The 23,480-nt window shown below is 46.7% G+C and overlaps 1 protein-coding gene across 1 annotated transcript; it reads right to left on the reverse strand.

The window, feature by feature from the left end:
• Positions 1 to 6,860: 6,860 nt before the first annotated feature.
• LOC308413610 (galectin-7) lies at positions 6,861 to 8,549 on the reverse strand (the record flags this gene model as incomplete). The annotated part of the gene is made up of 4 exons (XM_080908671.1): positions 6,861 to 6,974; positions 7,320 to 7,521; positions 8,099 to 8,187; positions 8,544 to 8,549. The coding sequence occupies 4 exons, from the start codon at positions 8,547 to 8,549 to the stop codon at positions 6,861 to 6,863; spliced, it is 411 nt and encodes a 136-aa protein (XP_080764797.1).
• Between the last annotated feature and the right edge of the window lie 14,931 nt (positions 8,550 to 23,480).

The raw sequence follows: 23,480 nt of genomic DNA on the forward strand, positions 1-23,480 counted from the left end.
TTCTCTCCTTTTTTATTCCTTCCCTCTTTTTTCTCTCCTTTTCTTCCTCCTCCTTCTCTTCCTCCTTCCACCCTTCTACCTCCCCAACCCTCCTCCTCCTCATCTTTCCTTTCTTTTCTTTCTGAAGAGACTTATGGAGCACAATCTGGCTATGAACTTGCAAACAAGCCTCATAGTCTCATTGTAACCAAGGTCCCCCTTAAGTTCTAGATCCTCCCAAGTGCTCAGATCACAGGTGTGTACAACCATGCCTGACCTTTCCATTTCTTATCAAAACAGGAGCAGTGAGAAGTGGTTCATCAGTTGCTGAGACAGGTTGCAAAGAGAGAACAAGCTAGACCCAGGTGAAGATAGAATGAGACAGAACCAGAAGACTAGAACAGATTGCCAGAGTTGGTTTGAGGTCCAGCAGAGCAATCCAAGAGAAACTGAGAGAAGCCAGATTGAGTCAGTCAGCTTGGAGAGGCAGAACAGCTGAGCTGAACCAGCCAGTAAGAGTTCAGAAGAAGCTAGAAAGGACGAGCTTGTTTAGCAGCAAGTCTTGGAGGCTGAAAACCTTCCAGGCCTAGATAAGACTTTACGGAGGCTCAAAGCTTCCAGGACTAGGCCTAGGTTAGCAGAGGGAGGCAAGAACCCTCAGAGACAACACTTAGATCAGGTGCACTAAAGATATTATTACATGGGAACCGATTTTTGAGACAGGAACAGAGTTTACAACCTATGCATGCCCTTGTGGCTGGACGTCTTAGTTGCCAGAAACAACTATGGAGTTTCCATTTCAAAAATTGGGGTTTTAAAACTACAAATTGTCTTTTAAAAGATTCTGGCTTTGGGGAAACAGGGAAAACCTGGGGGAACCATACGCTAAAGGGCCTATGAGGATAGAGCTAATTATTCCCAGAATGAAGTCAGCCAAGACCACTGGTGATGCTTACACACCAAGACCACATACTACACAGGGATAGGAACAAACCAGACCATCAGCCCGTTGACTGAGAAAGCTCACTGTGACTCGGGACAGCCCAGATTAATGGGAGAGGACTTTAGGGGCTAAAACCTGTCTGATTCCCACAACCTTTAACCTGCCACTTCCCTTACTTTGTGACCTGCTGTTCAGTCTCTTCTGATGATGCTTGCCAAACTAAGTGGATGAGATCTCATTGGGTAAAGCGCTTTCTGAGGGCCTGAGCTCAGATCCCAAGATCACCCCTACAAGCTGAGTGCAAGCTACACGTGCCCTTGGCCCCGGCACCGGGAGAGAAGCCATGTAGACAGGCAGATCTCTGCCCCCCCTCCCCCGCCAGCCAATCACGTCTCAGAAACTATAAACGGGGTCAGGTGCTTGCTGCCAAGCTTGCTGACTTGAGTTTGATCCCTAAGAGATGGAGAGAGCCAACTCCTACAAACTGCCTCTGACTTCCACGAGCACATTTTGGCAGACACGTACACACACTAAATTAAAATGGAAATTTCTTCTTTCTATTTGAAATAACGCGTACTGTTGGGATCTGTGTAGGTGATGATGTAAAATGAAAAGACCCGAGGACCAGGCTGCTGGAGTAAAATCAGATCCATGAAGGTGGTGCATACAGGGTCTCTCTGTATAGCCCTGGTTGGCCTTGAAATGGCTTCGGAGATCAGACTGGCCTTAAATGCACAGGCATATGTCTGCCCCCGCCCCCCAGTACTGGGGCTGAAGTCCTATGCCAACACGCAGGTTGTAAACAACTATTAAGTAGGTTGTGGCAGCATGTGCCTTTAGACACACACGTAGGAAATTGTGCCAAGACTGAATTTGAGGACACCTTGGGCTACCCAGAAAAAAGCCCTTCTCAAAAAACAAAACAACAACAACAACAAAAAAAAAAACCAAACAAACAGTAAAACCTCAGAGGTTATCTGTGGCACCAGGTCCATGGTGACCTCCCAAGCTGCGGAACTGGCAGTGCTCGTCTCCCACATCAGACCAAGGTTGGTAAGGGTGATGAAAAGCGGGCAGCATGCCTAAGGCGAGGCTACACACGACATCACAGCTTTTGCTCTGGGAAGCCTCTCCGAGGATGCGGCCACTTCTTGTACCTCCTACGAAAAGATACCAGTGGTTTAACACTTGAGCTTCCTGTTAAGACCGTGTCTGAGCATCTTCTTGGAGGAAGACCCCACAGCATCTTTGGAAGGACTGCGCACCTTCTCTGTACCGGGATCGGCTGGAGTGCACTAGCGCAAGGCATTATGGGTGAGGCAAGCGTTTAAAGCGCTGTGGGCGATGCCACAATGTTGCAACGCCGGTGAAACAAGATACCAGCCACTAGATAACGCAACAGAATGAGCGTGGCTCCGTGCCAATAAAACTTTATTTGTGCACACCAAAGTTTGAAGTCATATAATTTTCAGTATCACATAATAGAAGTCGTCTTTGATTTTTTTTCTCTCTCTCTCTCTAGCTATTTAAGCTTGGAAAACTCATTCTTAGCCTGTGAGCCACAGGAAGTGGGGCAAACTGGGCCCCCGTCCGCGGTGTACCACTCTCTCTTTTATGTGATTGTAAGATCCACTGGCATGAGCAGTCCTGAGTCACCACAGAGTCACTCCCAAATTCCTGACCTGGGAGGGATATCAAGGTGACCAGTGCGACCAAGTTTTCGGGGTAGCTTGTTATGCAGCAATAGGTAGCTGGTCTATCTATCCTCAAACAAAATGAGGAAGCAAGATAAAATATACATTGTCTACATCTTTCCACTAGCTATTATGTATACCCACAATCCCAATGCTCGAAAAGCTGAGGCAGGAGGATTGGAGAAGACCGTGATGAGTTTGAGTCCAGCCTGATTCACACACATACATGCAGGTAGAGCACTCACAAGTGTAGAATAAAAATAATAAACCTGTTTTGTTTTTGTTTTTGTTTTTTTTTTTAAACCTGAAAGGGGCCAGGTGGTGGTGGAGCACACCTTTAATCCTCAGGAGGAAGAGGCAGGAGGAGCTCTGTGAGTTCGAGACCAGCCTGGTGTACATAACAAGTTCCAAAATAGCAAGACCCACATATAGAAATCCTGTCCCTTGGAAAACAACAATAACAAATCCAAAACCTGAAAGGGATAACCGTAGGACTGGGGAGTGTGGCTCAGTGGGCAGAGAGCTTGCCTGTCATACAGAAACTCTAGGTTCCATCTTCCTCTGGACTAAAACTGGACGTGGCGGTCCACATCGATAAACCCAGGTGATTATAAACTCAGGACTTAGGTGGTAGAGGAAAGAGGATCAGAAGTTCAAGATCATCTTCAACTACGTGGTGTGTTTGAAGCCAGCCTGGGCTACATGAAACCATCTTTGTTTTTGAACAGAGGTTGTTGTGGTGGGGGAGGGAGTTAAGAGGTGGTTCAGAGGTTAAGAGCACTGAATGCTCTTCCAGAGGACACAGGTTTGATTCCCAGCATCTACATAGTAACTAGAAGCTGAACTGACTATAACTCCTGTTCCAGGGAATCTGCTGATCTCTCTGGTCTCTGAGGCATGGGCTGGCTGTGGTGCCCAGACATAGGTGCAGGCAAAATACCCACCCACAATAGATAACTTAAGAAGGATTTTAAACAATGTTTGTTTTCTTCTAAGAACACTCGTAACCAGGGACTAATACACAGTAGGAACTCTGACTAATGTGCAGTTAGGAGAAGCTCAGGACCACACTGCCACTTAACCAGGGATGGAAAATTAGCTAATGTGAATACGTCTCATCTAATGTGAATACAGCATCTTTGAGGGAAAATTCCTTATACAAAAACTTGGAGCACAGCATGTGTGCTGATATGTTTCTCTCTTTTGTTTTCTACTTCCTTTTTTCTTTTTAATAGCATCTCATTACAAATCCTAGAGCTCACAAGGGTCCACCTACCTCTGCCTCCCAACTGCTGGGGTTAACAGCATGGGCCACCAGGCCCTGCCCATTTTTATTTTTAGACACATGCATGCCTGTGGGTGTTTGCACATATATTCATGCGCTGTCGGAGGCCAGGAAAAGGAGATGGATCCCTGGGGCTGGAGTTTTGAGCTCACCAACATGGGTACCGAAAAATGAACTTGGGTCTTCAGCAAGAGCAATATGTACTTTCAACCGCTGAGCCATCTCTCTAACCCCTAACAGTGCTTAGAAACACCAGTGGTCTAACCACCTATCGGCTACGCAAGGTGGCAGACCCCGTTCACCACTGTGCCAACACCACTTCTTAGTTAACATTTTATTTTGAATATTTCTCAAAAGGACATCGTATTTTTGCTGGATTTGATTACTTATTTATTTGTTTACTTTGATTTGTTTCTGGTTTGGTTTAAAGATTTATTTACTTATTTTATGTATATGAGTATACTGTCTGTTCCTATCTTCAGACACACCAGAAGAGGGCATCGGATCCCATTACAGATGGTCGTGAGCCACCATGTGGTTGCTGGGAATTGAACTCAGGACCTTTGGAAGAGTAGTTGGTGCTCTTAACCACTGAGCCATCTCTCCAGCCCCTGTTTCTGATTTTTGAGGCAGGGTTTATCTGGGTAGCCCTGGCTATCCTGAAACTTGATATGTAGACCAGACTGGCCTTGAACTCAGAGATCTGAGTTCACACACACACACACACACACACACACGTATGTATAAATGTATGTATGTAAGTATGTATGTATGTATGTATGTATGTATGTAAGTATGTATGTATGTATGTATGTATGTTCTGGGCCATCCAGAGGCTACAGTGAATCCTGTCTCCAAAACAATATATAAAGAATAATTCACTCATTAAGGGACATGGAGGATGGCTTAGGGTTGAAAGTGTCTGTGTGATGAAGATGATAAAAGAAATGATTTCCAGAACCTTCATAAAGGTTTGGTGCATTTGGCAGGGCTGCTATAAAAGGCCAGTGAATACAGGATCCCAGAGTAAGCTGCCTAGCCTCCCTCTCAGGAAAGAACAAGGATCTGGGAGATTTTTCTGAGATTTAGTCATTAATAAACTGAAAAGTGATAGAGGTAGATTTTTTCCCCCAAGATAGCACCAGCTGTCCTGGAACTCACTTTGCAGACCAGGCTGGCTTCGAACTTAGAGATGCACCTGCCTCTGCCGCCTGAGTGCTGGGATTAAAAGTGTGCGCCGCTACACCAGGATAGAAGAAGATTCTTGAGATCAACATTAGGCCTTCATACCTGTGCAAACGCACTCATGCACACACAAACACACCATTCACAATAACAACAAGATTAATTTACTTCAAAAAGAAAAAGAGGTAACTCGGAACACAGCTTCGGTGTTTCTAGAATTCTCTTCTACCACTGGGGGGCGCCCGTTCCTAGCGCAGCCTCTGGGTATTTAGGGTGCGGGCAAGATGAGGGGTCTCCAGCGGAAGAAAATCTTTGGTGGAGGAAGAGCAGGATCCTGGGACCCGGTCTCCAGGGTCCTACTGAAGCCACAAAGATTCTGGGGAGTTCCTTGCGCCCACGATGATCTAGGTGGCAAGGCAGACGGTGCCCGCCAGGGGGAACTGTGGTTTGTGCTCTAGACCTGGGCCCAGACCTGTGGCTTGTCCCTCTTGGGCGTGTCTCTGTAAGAATGTTCTGGAAAGAGGGACAACTTGGCGCTCCAACCTGCTGCCTAAAGTGGAGGCAACAGGAAGTGCTTCCTGGTCTCCAGCGAGGAGCGGTGTTGGCTCCGGGGCGCTGTGTCTGGCAGAGCCTGAAAAAACAACTTACAGGCTGTGCCCGCAGTCAAAATCACTTCTTTATGTCAGGTCCGGGGGAGGTGGGGATCGGGATCTTCAGGTTAGGACCGCAGGACCTGTGTCCAAGGGGTGCATGGCGGCGGTGGGGACCCAAAGCCAGCCCGCAGCGCCCCGCCCAGCTCAGAGGATCGTCGACTGTAGACACTGCGTCTGCCCTGGGGATGTGCGAGTGGCGACCTGTTCCCAAACTGGGAGAGGCTCCCAGCTGGGTCCACCCAGCAGGATGCCCATCCCTGCTTGTCTGGGAACCTCCAGGGGCCCCGGGAAGTCGTGAGTTTGGGAGGTTCAGATGAGATAGATAAAACGGAACTCCCCCTGTGTTTTTAATTAACTAATTCATCTGTTTATTGAGACAGACTCACGTTCTGTGTGTGTCTCAGGCTGGCCTCGAACTACGGGCAATTGTTCCCGGGTGCTGAGATAACAGGCGTGAGCCACCAAGCTCAGCATTTCCCCCTTTTTCAAAAGGAGGCATTTTGGTGACCTTTCTAAAGAGGACATCGTGTCATATAAAGGTACCTCCAAACGCTAGCAGGCCGCCGGAACACATCGGCTTGCTGTGCAAAGGCACATGATGTTCTTTGTGTTAGACCTGAGTTCAATTCCCAGTGCCCATGTCCGGCACCTCGCAACTCCTTGTAACGCCACCCTTTTCATTCATGTGCAGGTACCAGAGACAGACAGACAGACAGATAGACAGACAGATTATTTAAAAACTGATGTGGTAGTGCTCCCTGTAATTTCTGCCCGTACTTGGGAGGCTTGGGGAAATGGCCATAAGTTAACCGACCTGGGTCACACTGCCTGACTTTTTATCCCCACCGTCACCCCAAACCTGACTGCTCCTCAAAGGAAAACCCGGCTGCACCGCTGCTCAGCAAGTCCTTGCTGTGCAGGTTGAACGGCGTCTCAGACACAGGCTCCCTTTGAGATTGGGTTACTATGTTTTTCCCTGGGCCTCAGCTTCTTCAGTCACACATAAAGGACACAGACACAGTCAGGAACTACAGCTACAGTTTATTCGCCATCCACAATCCTCCTTGAGGATCCTGCTACATCCCTCCACCCCCACCCCCGCCAAGCCCTTGGGCCCTTGCTCAGAAGATCTTCACTGAATGCAGTTGCACGTCTCCGCCCACCTCCACCAAGCGCACGCTTTCGGGCGATATCCGGTGCTTGAAATGGAGATACTCATCATCCCCAACCACAGCCTGCAGGATGAGAGCCCATGGTCCGTCTGCAGCCCTGGAAAATGCTAACTACACCCGAGCCTCCCTCTCTGTCCTCAGAAGGAGAACAGGGTCGTTTGTCTATTGTAATAGGACACAATGTATTCCTCTGATGTACCGCTAGGACACCCAACCCCTGGGCACTTGGCTTTTGATCACTGTTTTGTCGCTCTTAGAAGCGGACCTGGAGAGAGGGTCTACGGAGGCCTGGTCAGGTCTGGTCCCGGGTTCGAGTACCCACAAGGACTTTCCTGCCATTCTCGACAGCCCAGTCTCCAGTATTTGGCTCTAGACCTGAGTCTGGCCTGTTCTCCTTCAAAGACCCACCTTGTAACCTTCCTTTGTGGAGATGAGGAGCACTTCAAAGGGCTCCCCACGCTTGAAGGGAATGCCGGAGCCCCGCTCCTCACGGCCCCATTTGCCTTGTTCTTTGGTGTTGAAGACAACCTCCGATGTGTCCAGCCTCGGGTTAAAGTGCAGGGCCGCGTCTGCCCCTTGCTCCTCACTGCATAGCAAGTTTACATGGAACCTTCGGAGACAGTAGGCCTCGGAGATCAGCAACCACCGGGCGCAGGTTTATGTGGTTCCGCCGGCACACCCACACCCAGAGAGACTCCCTTGTGTTTATAGCCAGGACCCCCTCATTTCCAGAGCCCGGAGCTGTCCTAGGGTTCTGGTGTAACGGCCCGCTGCACTTGATTATAGGGACCCCACCATTCCAGGTTATCAATACTCCCACAAAGCCCATGGTCTCAATTTTAGTCGACCACGGACTTAATGAGCAGGTACTCTGGGCATCTGGGGTAGCTTCAAGATCCAAGACAGCTCTTCCAGTGTCCTGGAAAACTAGACCGGGAGATCCTAGGACTAACTAAGGACTCTTACTGTTGTTCTGGAACCCCAGATTTTTAGGGAGACCTGGGCACCCACCCACAAGTCTTGGGGAACATCAGTAAATATATCCAAATTAATCTAGCAATAGAGAATCCAAGACCCCACTTGGCAAACAAGGTCCCAGGGACATCCTATGTGGGCTCTAAGAAACAGAACTCAACTGAACCAGGAGAAACCCCACCCACCCTTTCCCCTGGAACCTGGAATATCACCTTCCAGCCTGTTCAGGGACCACACCTCGGATTCTCACGACAGTACCCTCGCAGACACCCCGAGGCAGTGAGGTCTTGTGCTGGGTGGCCTGTAAGATTTGGGTGGGGTGAGGATGAGAAGTAGGGAGACAAACAGATGGGTCAGCCCCAGCCAGGAACTCCACAGAAACCAAGAAGGATACAGATTCAGGGAGAGGCAGAGACAGACCCACAGATGTGGGTCTCACAATGCAGTTAGAAGAAAGAAAAGCCAGCAGGGGGATGGCCCATCGGGGGTGTGCTGGTGAAACCCAGAGACAGATAGCAGGCAGCTGCTATCAGGGGTAAAACCCCTGATACCGGTTTTTTGTTTGGGGAAAGGGGTCAGCCAGTCCCAGCTTCCCAACTTGGCCCTTCCCTGAGACCCAGATCCCCCCAGTCAGCCCCCACCCTCAAGAACACTTACAGACATGGCTGATGCAGCGATACAGCAACAATGTGGCCAGTAGCTGAGGGAGGGAACCTTAAGTAAAGCAAGGTGATGGTTCAGCTCCTCCCTTTCCATCCAACGCCCACACCTGGCACAGACCCCTGCCCTAGGGCAAAGCTGTCAAGGCTGGGCGAGTCTCCTCCTGCCCTGCCCCCCACACCAGCTGGTGGTACTGCTCCCTCTCCCCTTCCCTAGGTTTATGGATAGGGGCAACCTTTAATACCAAGACTGGGGATGTTTGCCCTGTGCTTCCCCCACCAGCCCACCTCCCCTCCTATGCTCTCCCACCCTGCCAGAGACAGGTCTTCTTTGGAGACCTGCTGCAACCAGGACCAACTCTTCCCAGAAGGGGCCTCTTCTAAGCACTAAGGCTACTACTGTGTCCAGGGCAGCTCTGCCTCTGCCATTGAAGACAGGCATAATAACTCAGGGCTATCCATTGGGGTTCCCCAGGAAACCTATTATCCTTTCTTGTCCTATGCTGAGCATCCCCCCCCACCCCACCCCCAGGTTACCAGAGTGTGTCCGGCACATTTAAAGTGGCCAGTAATGGAGGGTCAAATAAAGAAGGTACCCTAACAGTGACCAGACTGAAGCCTCCGGGTGTCCAGATGTGTCAGAACCTCACCAGGAGATGTAGGGTGTGGCTTAGGCCAGGTAGTCTGTAAGTGCCTTCCCCCACCCCCGCCCACCCTGTACCCTTTCCAGGAGCACATCTGTCCTGCTTTTCTTCCTCACGTCTCTAGCAGCTCCTCCTTGAACTGAGCCCATCTTCCCCCCAACTAGGGGAAGATGAAATATGGATTGGTGGGGGACCCCAGTCACCACCCAGATAAATGGGAAAACTTCCAGTAGCCTGAGTTTTAGTCTCTAGAGAAAAGTGTGTGTGTGTGTGTGGAGGGGTGACTCATAAAGAATGAAAAATGAAGTTTCTGGAAAGCAGGCAAAGGGAGGGTGGGAATGCTAAGCAGTTACCACTCCTAACAGCCCAGCAGCCTTCCTGGGAGATCTTTCCCATCCCTATCCTCACCGCCCTACTCCGGCCCCACCCAGCAGGTGGCAGAGCCCGAGGCCAGATGCATGCTGGGAGTGGAAAGTTGCCGAGGAGATGAGGCGCATGCTACCTCTCCGGTTCCTCTGTCCCAGTACTGCAGATTCACCTCCTGATCCTAGAACACACATCAAGGACTCCCACGTGGAGGTCCAGAGGGAGCGCAGAAGATGCCAGAGAGGGAGGAGCACGGGAGGAGACAGGCTTGAGATGGATGAGATTACTCCACCTGGAAACCGGTGCTTGGAGGTGAAGGGGGGAGAGTCAGCTTAAGGTCGTTTGAAGTCATCATGGACTGCAGGAGACTGTCTCAAACAACAGGAACTGGTATTCTTCTCTTTCTTCTCCTTCTCCTTCTCTTCCTTCTCCTTCTTTTTCTTCTTCTCCTCCTCCTCTCCCTCCTCCTCCTCTTCTTTTGGTATCGGTAGGGCATGCTTTTAATCACATCACTCAGGAGACAGAGGCAGTCAGTTCTCTGAGTTTCCTGGTCTGGAAAGTGAGTTCCAGGCTAGGCAGGGCTCCACGGAGAAACCCTGCCTTAAAAATAAATAAATAAATAAATAAAAATAAAAATAAATAACACACAAAAATGAAACACAACGACATCATAAAAACAAAAGAACACTGCTGCTCTTAAAGAGGACCCTAGTTCAGTTCCCAGCACCCACATCAGGGACCTTACAACCTCCTGTAACTCCAGGTCCAGAGAATCTGATGCCCTTTTGTGACCTCTTCATGTTCACATACACATGGGGCATACACACACACACACACACACACACACACACACACTAAAACTCTGTACAAACAAGAAACCTTGGGTTCGAGAGGACCCAATCAGAGTGGGATTTGAAGGCTCTGACTTGTGTTTCCACGGGACAAGGACCCACGGGAGGACAAAACAAGGGGACATCAAGTTTCATGTTACATCACCACCCAATCATCACAGTTAGGCTGATAATTGTGGCTTCCATCATTTTGGCTTCGTGCTCTGTATAAATCACCGTCTGACACTTGTCTATACCTCGTCCTCTTTGTGGTTGCTCGTTCCCACGGGCTGGCCTCTCATTTCTTCATCAGAGTTGGATGGAAGTTCACGAAGAGCTCTTCACAGGTCTGGACTTGTCTTAGGTAATTGATAAAATCGGTGCATTCGCTCCTGCATCAGTTCCTGTAGCTACCTTCTTTCTGGGGACTGAGATGTGTTGTCTCGTTGTGTTTGACTGTCTCAGTTACCTTCCCTGTAGGCTCTGAATAATATTCCCTTGAATGTATTTATTTTTCATTTCTAACTCATTAGTAAATGCATTTATTTCCTGAGACTCATTTTTGTGGAAAAGTCCGATGGATTAAGAAAGAGTCTAACAAATAGGTCATTGAGGTTTTGGGGGAGGTAAAAGGGGGAGTTGTTTTGTTTTGGTTTTGAGACAAAAGTTTCATGTAGCTCAGGCTAGCCTTGAACTTCCTAAGTAGCCAAGGATGACCTTGAATTCTTGGTCCTACTGCCCCTACCTCCCAAGTGCTAGGCTGTGTTATCATATTGGTTGGGGTAATGATCAGCCCAGAGCTTTGTCCATGCTAGACAGGCACACCAGCATCCAAATCCTCAGCTAGGCTATGGGAACTTAAAACCCAAGACTCCATTCGTCAATGTCAGTCTGTTAATTTTTTTTTTAATTTATTTTGTGTACACTGTTGTTGTCTTCAGACATACCAGAAGGATCCCATTACTATTATAATTTTTATTTTATTTTATTTTTTTGTACACTGTGAAATAATGAAGTGAAGCCAGGCATGGCGAATTATACCTTTAAGTCCAGCTCTAGGGAGGCAGAGACAGGTGCATCTTTGAGTTTGAGACCAGCCTGAACTACACAGTAAGTTCTAGCTCGACCTGGGTGAAACAGAGAAATTGTGTCTTGAAACAAAGCAAAGCAAAACAAAACAATGAAAACAGAAACAAAGGTAAGAAAAGAATGAAGTGATAATGACATTGATGATTTGGTGAAAATCTGAACTTCAAAGATTTTGATTTGATTTTGGTTTAGATGCACGTCTGTGGAGAGGTATATGCACGTGAGTGCAATGCTTGGGGAGACCAAAAGAGGGCGCCAGATCCCCGAAGCTGGAATTAAACAGGCTTGCAAGCCCTGTGACATCGATTTTTGTTGCTTTTTATTTTATGTATATGGGTGGTTTTGCCTGTATATATGTATGTGCACCACGTGAGTGCAGTACCTGAAAAAGTCAGAAGAGGGCATCAGGTATTCTGGAACTGAAGTTATTGACAGTTGCCGGTCACTGGTGGATCCTGGGAACAGAACCAGAGTGAGTCCTTTCAGGTTAAGAGCAGTATTAAGTATCCTCAAGTATTCTTAACCACTGATTCATCTCTTCAGCCCTCTCTTTCTTGATTTTTTTTTTTTTTTTTTTTTTTTTTTAGATGAGATCTCCACTATAGCTCAGGCTAGCCAGGAACTAGCAAACCTCTTTTCTCAGCCTCCCCACTGCTGGGATTACAGGTTAGAGTCACTGCGCTTGTATGAAATGATTCTAATGAGGACTATAGTAAGTTGAACACTCCACTCCAATCTCTGATGAGGGCAAGCCTTTCCTTGTAGTGTTCAGCTCCATCTATGAACTTTTTAAATTAAAACCTGCTAATTATTTTAAGCGGACAGTATGATTTTTTACAAGGGATATATTTTTCCATGTTTTAATTGTGCAGTAAGCATTTCTAGGTCATAAAGCAGGTCTTGTAAATTTCAAGGCCTGATAATAAAATGCTCTGGGTCACTCTCTCCTCCGACGTCCTGTCTCTCATGCCCCATTTCCCTACCCAGTCTCACTGTGTAGACAGGCTGGCTCAGAACTCACAGATACCTGCCTACCTGTGTCTACTGAGGGCTGGGATCAAAGACGTGTACCACCACGCTCGGCAACCCACCTGGGTCTTGGAGACGGCATCTCTCGTTAGCCTGGAGTTGACGTCTGGTCAGCTCATCCAGTCAGCTATGCCTGGAGATCCATCTGTCTCCAGATCCCCAGTGCCTGCGTTGTGAGCATGCTCCACCATGCCCAGCTTTTTATGTGGCTGGTCATGCTTGGGTGACAAGCATTTTACAACTCAGCAGCCTCTCCCAGCCTCCTCAGTGACTGTACCTTCAGCCCTGAAGAAGATGGCACGAGTTAGCTCCCGCTAGTTCCAGACAGACCCACCCCCACATGGAGTGACTAACACGCAGGACTCAACAGGTGACTTGCCCAGTGTTGTTTGTTTGTTTAGAGATTATAATTACAATATTCCCCCTTCTCTTTCCTCCCTCCAAACCCTGCCATATACTACTCCCTGATCTCTTTCAAATCCATGCCCTCTTTTCCCCCCCTGCTAATTATTATCACATGTATATATACACATATGCAATGTATACATGTGCATTTATGTATAATTACACGTATATCCACAATGTGTATATATATAATTTTTAATATACATGTGTATCTTAAGTATAACCTATTCAGTTTATACAATGTTACTTATATGGATATTTTCAAGGATGACCATTTGGCACTGAAGAGCTATCTCGGATAAGGGTCCCCAGAGGAAGAACATCACCCCCACAGTCAGTTTTCTTCCAATGCTTGCTGTTCTTTGTGTAGGGTTGAGGGCTCATGGGCCTTTATCCGTCCACTTTGGCATGCTTATTGGAGTTCTCTTTGTTCAGCTCATGATTGGGCAGCCATGTTGGTGAGATTTTCTGCCTGTAGCTTCTGATATTACTAGGAGAATGCAACCTCACTGCAAATTCCCTGATCCGTTGGCTCTTACACACACACACACACACACACACACACACATTGTCTTAGTCCCTTTAGGGAGGAGAAAGGGGGCTTTTTTAGCCTAGAGACACAATGGCTAAGCACGCATTTTACTATTTCTGAGGACCCAAGTTTTGTTCCTTGCATCCTTGTTGGGTGACTCACAACCACCTACAACTCTGGTTCCAGGGGATCTAGTGCTATGCTCTCAGGCTCCTACACAACCACACACAGACACACACACAACACAGACACACACACACACACACACACACACACACACACACACACACACACACACGGGGGTGGGGTGGGGGACTAAACATAAATCCTTGAAAACAAAACAACCAATCAACGAATTTCTACATAAACAAAGTGATCAGGTCCTCCAGTTAGGGACAAGGGACAGTGAAAGAGAAAGCTATCTCCCCATCCCACAGAGAAGCTTCAGTAGGTGAACTCTGAAAGAAACAGGAAGTACATTGTTTCTGTAATCACCACATTGTACGTTAGACTTAAAAGGTCCAATTAAAAGTCTTTGTTCTTTGTGGAAAGAACAGTGGGGAGGTGAAAGGCAAAACATCTCCTGTTTTCCAACAGGTGCATAAAACTTTTTGTTATAAAACCACTTATTCAAAAATAAATTTGAGACAGTCTTATGTAGCCCTGACTAGCCTGGAATTTCCTACATAGCTGAGGCTGGTATCAAACCCCTGACCCTCCTACCTTTCAAGTGCTGACATTGCAGACACACACCACTTTATCTATTTTGTTCTATGCTGGCATCAAACCCAGGCTGTCAGCTAAATCACATCCTCAGCTTCATGCATTAGATTCTTTTTGTTTTGTTTTTTTAAAGATTTGTTTGTTATATATAAGTACACTGTAGCTGTCTTCAGACACACCAGAAGAGGGCATCAGATCCATTACAGATGGTTGTGAGCCACCATGTGGTTGCTGGGAATTGAACTCAGGACTTCTGGAAGAGCAGTCAGTGCTCTAACCACTGAGCCATCTCTCCAGCTTCATGTATTAGATTCTATGCATGGGTATCTTTGGCTATGTGAGAGTGGAAGGAATCTGGGTGTGGTGGCACACTTCTGTAATGAAACACTTGGGAGACTGAGGCCAGAGAACTGTGAGTTCAAGGCCAGCCTGAACTGTCTCAAAGACAAAAATAAAGAATGATGAGAGACAGAAAAATTCAGTGCAAACTCTGGGTAAAAACCAAAAATTTTCCCTAAAGAGGCCGCAGATAACTTAGTAGCCATGGCACAGAAGCTCAGCAACCTGTGTTCAATCCTGGACCCCGAGAGAGTTGCAAGGAGAGAATCGGCTTCACAAAGTTGTTCTCTGACCTCCACACAAGTCATGACAACACACACACATACACTCATGTGCACACACATGCATGCACATGTGCAACACATACACACACACATGCACACACCCATGCATGCACACACACACACACACACACACACACACACACATATATATATACACACTTTTCTTTTGAGACGGGGTCTTACCAGGCTGGCCTTTAGCTCACAGAGATCCACCTGCCTCCATTCATCAAGTATTGAGATTAAGGAGTGCACCACCATGCCTGGCTAAATTTTTAAAAAGTTGAAAATAGTTAAAAAAAAAAAAAAAAAAAACCTAAGGGCAGTCTGTTCTACATAGTGAGTTCTAGGACAGCCAAGCTACCTAGTAAAATCCTGCCTCAGAAAACAGCACAAGAAGTTAAGACAGGGGAAATGGGTCAGCAGGTAGAGGAGGGATGCTTGCTACCAAGCTTGCACTCCTGGGTTTGATTCCCTGGAACCACAATGTAAAAAGAAAGAACGAATTCCCACAGGTTGACCTTCGACTGCCATACCTGGGCTATGGCACATACCTGTTACATGTAAACTACTGTTACATGTAAACTACATGTAAATTATCATTGTTCCATGCATCTGCGTATGTGTGCACACATCTGTAAATCCAACCTGCTGAGTCCATTTCTGTGGCTCGTGTGTTTCATAGTTTCAGGACCAACCACTCTGATTGGACAGGCAATAATGGGGTTCATGTCTTGGAGAGGCTAATCCTCCTCCTTGCATTTATTCCTTGACTATAGTTCTTTGTCTAGAGGTGGGACCTCAGCAAATTTCCCCTTTCACACCAGCAGATCTACTGATAGTGATATTGTTCTAGTCTTGTGTCTGCAGCCATCCTAGGAGAGTGTTTGCACAGCGGACTTCCCAGTATTCTGACTCTTACCACCATTCCGACTCTCTTCTGTGACACCTACATATAAACATGTATATAAAGGACCTGTTCTCTGGGGGTGAGCTCAACCTTCTTGGGCAGCAGTTCAGTCCTGTAGCAAACACCAAATACCATTCAACAGCTGCAGACCAGTCCTCTAGGCAGGCAGACACCAGGCACGAACCAGCAGCTACAGTTCAATCAGTCAGCGAGCGCACACCAGGCAGCCATAGTTCAATCCTGAAGAAACCACCAGGCTCGCCAACCAGCCTAAGGCGAGCTGCCACGGGGACCTCACAAGCAGTTCTTGTGGAAGTTTCTCTCAAAGTATCACAAGTTGAGCTCAACAACGCTATGTAAGGTGAACCAATACATGTGTGTCTTTAGCAAAGGATGGCAAGGTGGAGCCAACCAAACCAGTGCTCAGTCTCATTACCCATTGTCTGTGGGGTCATATTTATACTCCTTTCTCAAGCATCCTTTTGTGTGTTTGCTATATCCAAACTCTTTTTCACGTGTTTGCTTTAGCAGGATGTCTTTTCACCTGTGTGCCCCAGCAAAACATCATTTGACATAACTTTCCAAAGAAACTAGAAGTTTCTACCTTATGTATGTGTATACATGTATATGAACACATATATGTATATACGGCTACAGAACAAGTTTGAGGACAGCCCAGGCTACAGGAAACTATCTCAAAAGACAAACTCACAAACCAACCAGAAAAAAATATAGAAAGTCCCATACAGAACAGCCAGATCATGCTGTAATTATAAGGAAAGATGGATGGAGCAGTTATAAATTCCATTCCCACTTTTATATTTAGTTTTGTTTACCTTAGTTTAATTTAGTTTACTGTGTATGTGCACAGATGTGCAAACTGCTTCAAACTAGTATGGGGAGGCCAGAGACCCTGAGTGTACTTACTCAAGAACATTGATTGTTTGAGATGGTACACAGGTGTGGTGGTTTGAATCGTCTTGGATCAGGGAGAGGCACTATTAGGAGGTGTGACTTTGTTAGAGTAAGCGTGGCCTTGTTGGAGAAAGTGTGTCACTCTGGGTGTGGGCGTGGGCTTTAAGACCTTCGTCTTAGCTGCCTGGAAACCAGTCTTCTGCTTGCCTTTGGAACAAGATGTAGAACTCTCAGCTCTTCCTACATTATGCCTGTCTGGATGCTGCCATGCTTCTGCCCTGATGATAATGGACTGAACTTCTGAACCTGTAAGCCAGCCCCAATTATACGTTGTCCTTTATAAGAGTTGCCTTGGTTTGGTGACTGTTCACAGCAGTAAAACCCTAACTAAGACAACAAGTTAAGCTAGGTTGGCTGGACATCAAGCCCCCTTCGTCCTCCTGTCCCTGTTCCCCCCAGGGCTGGGATTACAAGCATATGCTATCACATGCCTAGCTTTTAAAACATTTTTTCACTTGTTGTTTAAGACAGAATCTCACTATGTAGCCCAGCCTGGCCTGGAACTCACCAGCATGAAGACTAAGCTTTCTTCAAACTCATAAAGATTCACCTTCCTCTTCCTCCCAAGTTCTGGGATTAAAAACACATGCCACCAAACCTTGAGTCTTTTGGATGGGTATTGGGTATTGAACTCAAGTCTTATGTTCACTCAACAATCACTTTACTGAGACATCTTTGTTTCCCCTTGACTGATACTTATATTACCATAACAGAGATTTCAATTCAAGCCAACTTCACTAGTTCAATGATAAGTAAAAAAAATTGGATCACATGGATACAGTATGACTTCCCAAGCCAGGACAGAAAAGTTGAGGCAGGGTCCCCTAGGAGGTTCATGGGGAACTTGCTTGTGGACTCCCTTGCAGCTAGATTCATGTAACAGATTTCACCAAACTGACAATTGTACCCCTCAGAACTAAAAAGTTGCAAGGAGACAGTACTTGTGTGTATGAACATGCACTCACCCCCACCACCGGAAAAGTATTATGGAGGTCTAGTAGCAAATGCTTATAATGTCAGCACATGGAAAACTGGGGAAGGAGGATTGCCACGAACTGGAGGCCAGCCTGGGCTACATAGTAAGATCCTTTCTCAAATAAATTGCAAAATCAAAATTCATGTTGCCCTTTAAGTGGCAAGGGGAAAAATAAGGCAAAAAAAAAGTTGTCTAAAGTTGGAGATTAATTTTAAATAGTCTTAATTAATTAATTAAAATGGTCTCAGAGTAGTCATAAACAAAGTTAGCAAACTCAGGAGACACATAGGGAAAAAGCACCCTTTCAGGGCAGAGGCAAGAGAATGTCTAAGTTCTAGGCTAGCCCACTCTACATAGCAAGTTCCAGGCCATCCAGGGCTACATCATGAGAACCTGTCAAACACAAAATGAAAAATAAAATCTCCCTCTTTCTCTGTCTCCCTGGGAATTTAGGGGTAGGGGATGAGATATTTTAGAAAGGATCTCAAGTGATCTTGAACTCACATTCTGGCCTTGAACTCCATATCCTCCTGCCTCCACCTCCCAGACTCTGTAATTACATTCACGTACCTCCACCACATTTAAACATTCTCCCTTTTCTTTTCTCATGACACCGAAGATGGAGCCCAGAGCCTACCCGAGCTAGGCAAGTACTTTACTGTTGAGTTATTTCTGCAGCCCTCTAAGAGAGTCTAGCATGAAACTGTCAGGAAGCCCACAATGCCTCCATCACCTGAGGTCCTGTATCTGGGCATCCATGTGAAGGTACTTGAGAGCATATGGTTATAACCTTGGGAAGACTGGGACAGGGGAGGACGATGGGAGTTGGTTCTACGTTTAGAGTCTCCATCTCTGTTCTTCACTCCCAGCATGCACCTCACCCCTGGACTCTGTAACCTGATGGGCAGGGCAAGAGCAGGGCCCTGGTGGACTTTGGGCTGCTAGGTGTGGTTGCAGCTCCTTCTTCCTTTGTCTGCCTTACAGCCACTTCTTTTAATACAGTACCCAACTCTCCAACTTCTAAGAGTCTTTTCTAAGAGTATTGGACCCAAAGATTCATGGGCAGTGTTTCCGTTTCCTCTCATTTTGGAACCGGGCAGTGATTACAGTCCAGAATGCTCCAGCCTGTTTCTCATCTCACCCCATCTGCAAATTGGGTAGGAAGAAGGGAATTCAGAGGGGGGCTAGAGAGTTAAGTGATCAAGCTTGTCGCACAGGACATGCGTGCCTGGACTCTGAGTTGGAGCTAGAGGATGGAGCCCTCCGGAGACCTTAGGGACAGACACCTACTCAGTGGCCCTGTTAGTGGCCCTACTGCATGATCTTTATGCAAATTGCTCCCACCAGCTCAGTTCCCTGTCTTTTGTGGAGACTGTTCTCTGTTCCGGTGGCTTCAGAGATTCTAACACATCTGGACACCCAGAGGCCCGAGAAGGGCCATTGTTAAGTGGCATCTTTATTTCACCTTCTGTCACTGGGCACTTCTCGTATGCCAGACCCCTGTGACTAACCCAGCACTGGACAAGCAGACATAATGCAGTTCTTGGGAGTCCCGGTTCTAGCTCTCATGGCTGGGACAAATGGCAGAGGCTGATCTTGGCTGAGCAAAGCAAATCCCTGGGCTCCTGGGCTGAAGGCCCTCTGGGGAGAGGAGGTGGAGGTTGTGGCTTCCTGAGACTGTCTGGAGTTGGCTAGTCTCCAGGAAACCTAACAGAGGCCTGTGTGAGGCAGGAGGCCTTATGTCCTGGGGATGGGGAGAGGGAAGGGCAAATCTCCCCAGTCTTGATATTAAAGACTGATCCTATTCTACAAGCCTAAGAGAGGGCAGGGCAGCCACACCCTAGAGTGTGGGGGTAGAGCAAGAGGAGACCTGCCCAGCCCTGACAGCTTCCCCTCAGTGCCAGGCTCTGTGCCAGGTGTGGGTGATGGTTGGAAGGTGTGGGATGAGTCACCAAGCTTGGTCCCACCTGCGTTTCTCCAAATCCCTTCAGCAGCTCCCTGTCACCCTGTTGTTATCTGTCTGTGCTCTGGGGATGAACTGGGCGCTCTGCATCCGGGTAGGGCCAGATGAGGATGCTGAGCTTGGCTGAAGCCTTCCATCAAAATAGAGCGCGGGTTTTGAAGAGCTGCTGATTGCCTATCTCAGGTTTCATTCGATGGTCTGATGGACTTCTCCCTGCCAGCTTCCCTGTCTGGTAACTTTTGTCTCTGTCCCATGTGTCTCTTCCTCCCTTAATCTCTCCTCTTTATGTCGTCCTGACCCTGGAGTTCCTAGCTAGGGCTGATCCACGCGTCCCTATTTGTCTCCCTGTTTTTCATGCCCTGACCCACCCAAATCTTGTAGACCGTGTCTGAAGCTATGAGCAATGGAATGGGACTTAAGGTGTTCACCCTGGCAGGTACCATTCCAGATCCAGGAGAAAGAGTCCACTGTCTCCGGAGTCATCAGATCCTCACTTTCGTATCCAGACACAGGGGCCCTGGGATTGATCATTGACATCTTGGGTTCCCTAGTTCTAACTGAATCTTGATGTACTAGCTGATATTCCTCTGACTTCATGATGGGTTCTCAAGTTGCTCTGGGAATTCGAGGCTCCCGGCAACTTCCAGTTAAACCTCAGAACTCCGCGTTCAAGCCTCCGGGAGGCTGGAAACCTGTTGGAGCTCTTGAATCACACCCTTGACACCTAGAGTTTCCTGACATTGAGACTTCGAGCCGTGTGAGAGTGTGGGTGCCCTAGAGATAGTGGGTTTTCTGGTATTGTCTCAGGTCATCTTGAAACTGGAGATTCCCTGGAATACCATGCCATCACGCCAAAACTGCAGGCTCACACCGGACTCTGGAAGGACCCTCGTATTACGTAACTTTTCCTGAAGAATTGTAACCAAATTTCTATTAGCCCCGGAAGGTGCATTGACAACCAACCAAAGAAGCAATTCCACAAAACTCCAACGTAATAAACGGATGCGTTCATTGGGGTAACTTCGAGAAGGAATATGGGTGAGGGGTTATTTATTGGATCACAGATTGCTTAAGGGAAACTCCATCACCCTTCAAGAGGGGCCTTGTGAGTCCCGTAAGTTTTTATGCTAGGTGAAAATGGCCAAGGTCATCAGGGAGCTAAATCAGACAGTGTTGGCAAAGATAGCACAGGATATCTCAAACACAACTGCCTTAGGACTAATGCGCACAGCCCAAGGGGAAGAGTTGTATCCCCAGAAGTAACAACCTTGGCTCTTTCAAGGTCCTAGCGCCAGCACTAGACAGGCCTAGCCAAGTCCACCCCTAGACAAGGACACAGAACTAAATTTGCTTTTGTTCTTTTATCAGGGCCTCTGAGAAAGTCTTGGGTCAGTTTGGGTCTCCACAACTGACAGCAACAGTAATCTGTCAGTATAAAGCAGAGATGTTTAGAAGTAATGGAGGCTCCCAACAGTCTGTAACGGGATCTGATGCTTTCTTCTGGTGTGTCTAAAGATAGCGACAGTGTACCCACATACATGAAATAAATAAAATAAAATAAAATAAAAGGAGATGTGGCTTTGTTGGAGGAAGTGTGTAACTCAGAGTAGGCTTTGAAGTTTCAGTTTGTAGCTCCCGGCTAATATTCCTCACCTCACATACTCCCGAGCTTCCTGTCCTGATGGTAATGGATTACACCTCTAAAACGGGAAGCAAGCTTCCAATTAAATGTTTTCTCTCGTAATAGTTGCCTTGATCATGATGTTTCTTCACAATAACAGAGCGGTGACTAAAACAGCCTCCTTGGCCAACAACTCATAGGGACTTAGTTTACCCCAGTACTGGAATTTTCACCCACCAACCTTAGGATTCCTTTAACTCCAGCTCCCAGGGATCCAACTCCCTCTTTAGACCTTCAAGGGCACACATGTGCATATGTAAATATATATACACAAAGACATAGACATATACATAAGTAAATTGTTCTAATTTTTAAAGGGTTTCAGGTTAGCAAAGCTTCATGAAAAAACCCATGTCAAACACACACACACACACATACTCATATACAAAACACATATACACACATACACAGACTCATCCACATACACACATGTACACAGACACGCACACTCATACACACATATACAAACATGCACACAGACATATGAGCACACATGAATTCACATACACACTCATATACATATACGCACACTTATAGTGAGAATTTTGGTTTCTTAAAAAAAAAAACCACAGAAATACTATGGGAATATGTTTTCATTTTTTTGAAAGACTTATTTATTTTATTTCATATATGTGAGTACACTGTTGCTCTCTTAAGACGCACCAGAAGAGGGTATCGGATTCTGTTACAGATGGTTGTGAGCCACCATGTGGTTGCTGGGATTATGAACTCGGGACCTCTGGAAGAGCATCTAATGCTCTTAACCACTGAGCCATCTCTCCAGCCTCATGTTTTCGTTTTAATCCCAGGTGTAGGATACAGGGCTGCTTCGCCGCAGCTGACTACAATCTCATGCTCTAGCCAGAACTTGGTTTTGCCAACTGCCGATAGTTTCTGCGAGTGTGAGATGTTTGGAATTCTGGGGACTTTTCAGAGGATGTTTAAACACTAGGGCCTCAACAGAGGTGGCTGGTTGGCCTATTGGTGGCTAGTTGTGGTTTATTGCGGTTTGTCAAGTCATCGTGTGCAAAGAGACGAGAAGAAGAAATAACATCCTGTCGGCAAAGATCTATTTGCCCTAAGGAATGTGATGTCTCTCACCAGCAAGTGGTCTAATGGTAACGTTGCCCCCTTTCTCTCTATCCCTTTTCTGTCCTGTCTAGGGTTAAAAGGTTGAAAGGATGGAAAGAGGAGAGAAGAGTGGAAGAAAGAAGAACCCACAAAGTAGCTTAAAGTCTGACTATACACACTCATACGCACACATGTACACACATACACATTCATCTACATACATATACACTCACATATACATGCATACACATGTACACCCACACATACACACATTGATATATATATATACATTCATGTACACACATGTACACACACTCATACACATACACACTCATACATACACATACATACACATACACACACATATACTCATACACACTCATACACACACATACACACTCATACACATACACACTCATACACATACGCACTCATACACATACACACACACATACACATTCATACACATACACACAAACATACATACACACCAGGTATTGTGTGTGCCTGTAATTCTAGCACTTGAAAATCAGGACTGTTGAAACCTCTAAGTAAGCCTTGGCTACCTAGCAAATTTTAAGTTAGCCTGGACTACATAGAAGATCCCATCTCAAGTAAGAAGGAGGAGGGAGGGAGGAAGACAGGAAGTGAGGAAGAAGGAGCAGAGGGTGGATGAAAGTTGGCTGTAAGGAGAGTTACACGGATAGATGTTAGGATAGGCACTTTTCTTTGCGAGTGTGTATGTGTATGTGTGTGTGTGTGTGTAGTTTAGTTATGGTGTTTTGGTGATGGGAAGGATGACAGCTAGGAGGCAAACGTAGGACCGGAAGAGTAAAGATGGAAGATGGAGCTATCTGGACAGGTCGGGAATGGATGCGTGGATGCTCAGAAAGTTTGAGATGAGTAGGTGGGTACGTGGATGGGCAGAGAAGTGAGTAGGGCTAACACTGGAGGATGGGTTGTTGTAGATGGGTGTCTGAGAGGACGGATGGACGGACAGATAGATAGGTAGACAGATGGACAGACACTTATGGCTGGCCTCACGAACAGAGTGGATGATGGAAGGTCAGGTGGTGTCTTAATTTTATTTCTGATACGGTGATAAAATACCTTGACCAAAA

The sequence above is a fragment of the Micromys minutus genome (assembly GCF_963924665.1).
Source record: "Micromys minutus genome assembly, chromosome: 32".
Taxonomy (NCBI): Eukaryota; Metazoa; Chordata; class Mammalia; order Rodentia; family Muridae; genus Micromys; species Micromys minutus.